This window comes from Staurois parvus, unplaced genomic scaffold (assembly GCF_062004578.1).
Source record: "Staurois parvus isolate SC_StPar_1 unplaced genomic scaffold, SC_StPar_1.0 ptg000842l, whole genome shotgun sequence".
In the NCBI taxonomy this organism is placed as follows: Eukaryota; Metazoa; Chordata; class Amphibia; order Anura; family Ranidae; genus Staurois; species Staurois parvus.
In genome coordinates this window covers 1,217,501-1,222,500 of record NW_028318638.1, presented here as the reverse complement: position 1 = coordinate 1,222,500, position 5,000 = coordinate 1,217,501, and the positions used below count along the sequence as shown (strand labels likewise).

General features: G+C 39.9%; 1 protein-coding gene across 2 annotated transcripts in view; it reads left to right on the top strand.

Moving 5' to 3' along the window:
• Nucleotides 1-5,000, top strand: part of LOC149443631 (uncharacterized) — a 91,585-nt gene that overhangs the window by 43,036 nt on the left and 43,549 nt on the right. For both annotated transcript variants that reach the window (XM_089655499.1, XM_089655500.1), the window contains exon 11: nt 1,062-1,095. In XM_089655499.1, coding sequence (XP_089511625.1) covers nt 1,062-1,095 — 34 coding nt within the window. The remainder of the gene's footprint in view (nt 1-1,061; nt 1,096-5,000) is intronic.

Genomic DNA, 5,000 nt, shown 5'->3' with positions numbered 1-5,000 from the left:
CACTATATCGGCTCTCCCCGGACCCCGCATTCACTATATCCGCTCTCCCCGGACCCCGCATTCACTATATCCGCTCTCCCCGGACCCCGCATTCACTATATCCGCTCTCCCCGGACCCCGCATTCACTATATCCGCTCTCCCCGGACCCCGCATTCACTATATCCGCTCTCCCCGGACCCCGCATTCACTATATCCGCTCTTCCCGGACCCCGCATTCACTATATCCGCTCTCCCCGGACCCCGCATTCACTATATCCGCTCTCCCCGGACCCCGCATTCACTATATCCGCTCTCCCCGGACCCCGCATTCACTATATCCGGTCTCCCCGGACCCCGCATTCACTATATCCGGTCTCCCACAGAACATGGAAATGCAATTGTTTTAGTAAATATAAACTGCTAAATACCTTTTCTCATCAGTAGTACATAGCAGTCTTGTGACTATCAGTCTGGTTAAAGCTTGTTGGAGGAGTTTTTCCATTGTCTTCTGACTGTCCTATGAGGTTGCATGACCCCTGATCTTTTGTCTGGACGGTGCTGATCGGCCCTGTGCTGATCACATGCAATCCCCCCCCCCCCCCCCCCCGAAGCATGTCCAGAGTGCCTCCTAGGGCTTTGTACTATCAGCCGATGGATTGGGGACAGTAGAAGAAGAGGAGGATCAGAGAAGACAGGATCAAACAGTCTTTTTACACAAAATGGAGGATTAACCCCTTAGGTTCCACACTGAGTATAACAAGCATGATTTACTGCATATACAGACTGATTGTACTGTTGTGGGCTTAGTGACACTTTAATCTCAACTGGCCCCATGTACAGCCTCAGTCTAGAATCCACGGGGGCTCCTCAGGAACTCAGCATCTAACATGGGGCCTTGTTGGCATCACGTGGCGCAGCGCGATCCTTTGCGATTCCTGGTGTGAGCCGGCCCTAAGGGTGAAAGGAATAAACGTTTTCACTTTAGACCAATTTGTATCCTTAGTAGTCTGATAAATTGTAATTATTACAGAGATGCTTCTTAATGTATTTGATATATTCTGCTTTTTCTTCTGTTGTGCAGTGGAGAGCCGTCTTCGGAAGGTGGCAAAGATAAGGTGAGTAGCTTTATTACTGCTTACATTCTGACTCCATAAATCACGATTTAAATCACTAGTCAGTAAGGCTTGATGTAAATCCTAGTTTTCTACATAAAGACTAATTCTTGCTGGTATAACTTTAATATACAAGTAGATGAAGATTTTTAGAATAACAACTTTTCATATTAGTTTTTTATCCCCAGTTTAATAGGTTAATCATTCATATTTAGACAACTTTTCTGTTTGTACTTAGGAAGGAGAAAAATAATCATTCCCTTAATAATAACAATTTAAATAGATTTATTCAACTGAAACAATAACCTTCCAGCATATGTGATTTGCTTACCCGCATGCCGCCCAGCCACTGTACATATACGGCGGGGGCGGCACTCACAGGCAAAACCACGTTTTAAGACGTGTGTTTTGTAAACAAATAGGGGGCACGCGCGAGGCGCGCCGCCGCCCTATTTGTCCCACGGATCGCCGCCGCAGATGTCAGTCGCCGGGTCACAGCCGCTCGTTAGTGGCTATGTCCCGGCGATCGGCGGCAAACAGTGACACAGCACAGCTGCAGTAGCTGTGCTGTCTGTCACTTCCCTGTCAGCTCGAGGATGAGCTGATTGAGAAAGAACAGTTTCTCTTTCTCATTCAGCCTTGTCCCGCCCAGTACACCCCCCCGCCCCCTAGTAAAACACTCCCCTCACTCCTATAACCCTTCCCTGCAAAATAAACTTAACCCCTTCCTCCCCAGTGCCATTAGTACAGTGTCAGTGTTTTTTTTTTTTTTGCACTGATCACTGTATTAGTGTTTTTGGAGATCTCAGTGACCCCAAGTCAGTACCCCCCAATGTCAAAATGTCTGCCGCAGTCCCGCCATAAGTTGCTGCCATAAGTCCCTGATCGCCGCCATTATTAGTATAAAAAAAAAACCTAAAAATCCCAGTATCTCTCCCGCCATTTGTAAATGCTATAACTTTCACATAAACCAATTAATTTACACATATTGGTTTTTTTTTTAGCAAAGACATGTCGCAGAATGCATTTTGGCAGAAATTTATGACTAAATTTGATTTTTGCATTTTTTTTTAATGGACATGTTTTATAGCAAAAAGTCCAAAATATTGTTTTTTTTTTCCTCAAAATTGTCAGCCTTTTTTTTTATAGCGCAAAAAATAAAAACCGCACAGGTGATCAAATACCACCAAAAGAAAGCTCAATTTGTGGGGAAAAAAGGATATAAATTTCATTTATGTACCGTATTGCATGACCGCGCAATTGTCCATTAAACTAGCGCAGCGCTGTATAGCAAAAAAATGGTGTAAATTGCAGTATCTATCCCATAGTTTGTAGACGCTATAACTTCACACAAAGCAATCAATATATACTTATTGGGATTTTTTTTACCAAAAACATGGAGCAGAATACATTTTGTCCTAAATTTATAACCAACTTTGAGTTTACTATATATTTTTTATAGCTGAAAATAAAAAATATTGTTTTTCTTCAAAATTTTTGGCCTTTTTTTGTTTACAACGTGAAAAATAAAAAGCGCACAGGTGATCAAATACAACCGAAAGAAAGCTCTATTTGTGTGAAAAAAAAGGACGTAAATTTCGTTTGGGTGCAGCATTGCATGACCGCGCAATTATCAGTTGAATTAGTGCAGCGCCGAGTAGCAAAAAGAGGCCTGGTCATTAAGGGGGGTAAATCCTCTGGAGGGCAAGTGGTTAAACAAACATCCATGTTTGGTAACTAATTTGGCTAAACAAAATCTATATATTTGAAGAAACTTAGACTGTCAGCCCCTTCCTCCTCACACTTAGTTTCACTTTCTTCTTGTGCAGATCTATTCCACTCCAAACAATCAGAAAAATATTGTTTCTATTCTATTCACTGAACTTCTTGAACCTTAGCAGTGAAGGGGTTGATTCTGTATTCATAGGTGTGTAGAAGTTAGGATGAAGGGCTTTTTCTTAACTCTTAACTGTTCATGTTATAACATTTTTGCTGTGAAGAAGAGGCATGTGATCTCCGCTGAGTCAAATTCAGTTTTGAGAACTGCAAAAGTAAACCAAACATCTGTGATAATATCTTGTAGGCAGAGAAACTGCCCAATAATCGTACAAAAACCTCTGGAAGAGCATGACATTGTGAATGGATTCATGGGATTTATTTACCAAAAAAATTAAACATATACAGCCTTATTCTACATAATTAAAAAACGAATCTTGATTTCATGATGGAATAACCTTTGGATGGCAATATATTTTCCTCAAAAAGCATTTTATTTAAAAAAATCCGATTTAAATTTAAAAAATCCGATTTAAATCAAAAAAATCTGATTTTAAATAAAAAAAAATCTGATTTTAAATAAAAAAAAATCTGATTTTAAATAAAAAAAAATCCGATTTTAAATTAAAAAAAAAATCCGATTTTAAATAAAAAAAAAATCAGATTTTAAATCCAAAAAATCCGATTTTAAATAAAAAAAAAATCCGATTTTAAATCCAAAAAATCCGATTTTAAATCCAAAAAATCCGATTTTAAATCCAAAAAATCCGATTTTAAATCAAAAAAGTCCGATTTTAAATCAAAAAAAATCCGATTTTTTTAATTTTATTTTTTTAAAAAAATCATTGATTTTTATCCACCCTGATAACACCTGATTCACATCTGTGCGGGTGGTGCCGCTGCAGAGCCGCACCAAAATCCGTGCAGCCGCACCACCCGCACAGAGAAATGCGGACCCGCGGGCGCCATTAATTCTAATGGCATGCCGCCCGAAATGGAAAACGCAAACGTACTGGGAACCTCAGTTGTGGTGTCCAAAGAAGTGCAGGGACTTCTCTGCGTGTCCCGGGAGTCCATTCATATGAATGGGCTCTCATGCCTGCGCAAAACACGGCCCGCACGGCCGCATATATGTGAACCGGGGGTAAGGAAACAGTCAGGTACTCTGATACGCATACTGCGTGCACTTCTAAAAAAAACTTGGGGTCAATGTTAAAAAACAATATATATATATATATATAGTTGGACGAATGTCAGAAGGATTTGTTTAGCTGAAACGAAATCTGCTCTTATTTTACTTTATATAGGGAATTCTTATGATCGTTCGCGCCATGACGTGGCTGCATTATTTTTTTTTTTCCCTTTATTATCTCAGTAAGGGAATATAACATATTATGGCCAGATGGAGCGGACGATCATAGGAAACCAATATATAATGTACAATACAGTCACATTTTGTCTCAGCTAGACGAATTCTTGTGATAATCAATTTTAAAAAATTTGGTTGAAGTTATTGCAAATAAAACTGGGAATTTCCACTAGTTCTTCAGTATAAGGGGTTGTCTTTCTTTTTTTTTCTTTTCCATCGGGGATTTTGATTGAACCAAATTGTGCGGTTGTCAAAGTATTGTGCAGTTTTTGATCAATTGAAAGTGGTTGTAAAGGCAGAAGGTTTTTTACATTTTATGCATGTAGGTAAAGCGTCCTCCCTAGCCAATATTTATGCTGGCCATACATGGGTCAAAATTTCACAGATTTTTCGTCCAACTAAGAATAATCGGCCGATTTTCGCTCTGTTAGCGGGTCAATGTCACCAGCCGATTTTTGTGGTTCCTCCCCTTTTCAGTGATCGGAAAATGTGTGAAAAATGACAGATTTTTCTCCTTTCGTAAGATTGTTTTTCCGAAAAGAATATGCACATGAGCCGTGAACTGGAAGAAACAGATGTTCCGCCTGTTATATGGGGTGAACTTTATGACTTGGTTAGCTGATTTTCGAATCATTGATGACACCATCGGATTACCGAGCGAACAACGTTTTCGATTTTCGGCCGAAAATCGAATTCAAACCATGTATGGCCTGCATTAATCCCAATCCAGCAATGTGTACAAGAGCTGAAGCTCTCTCGGCTG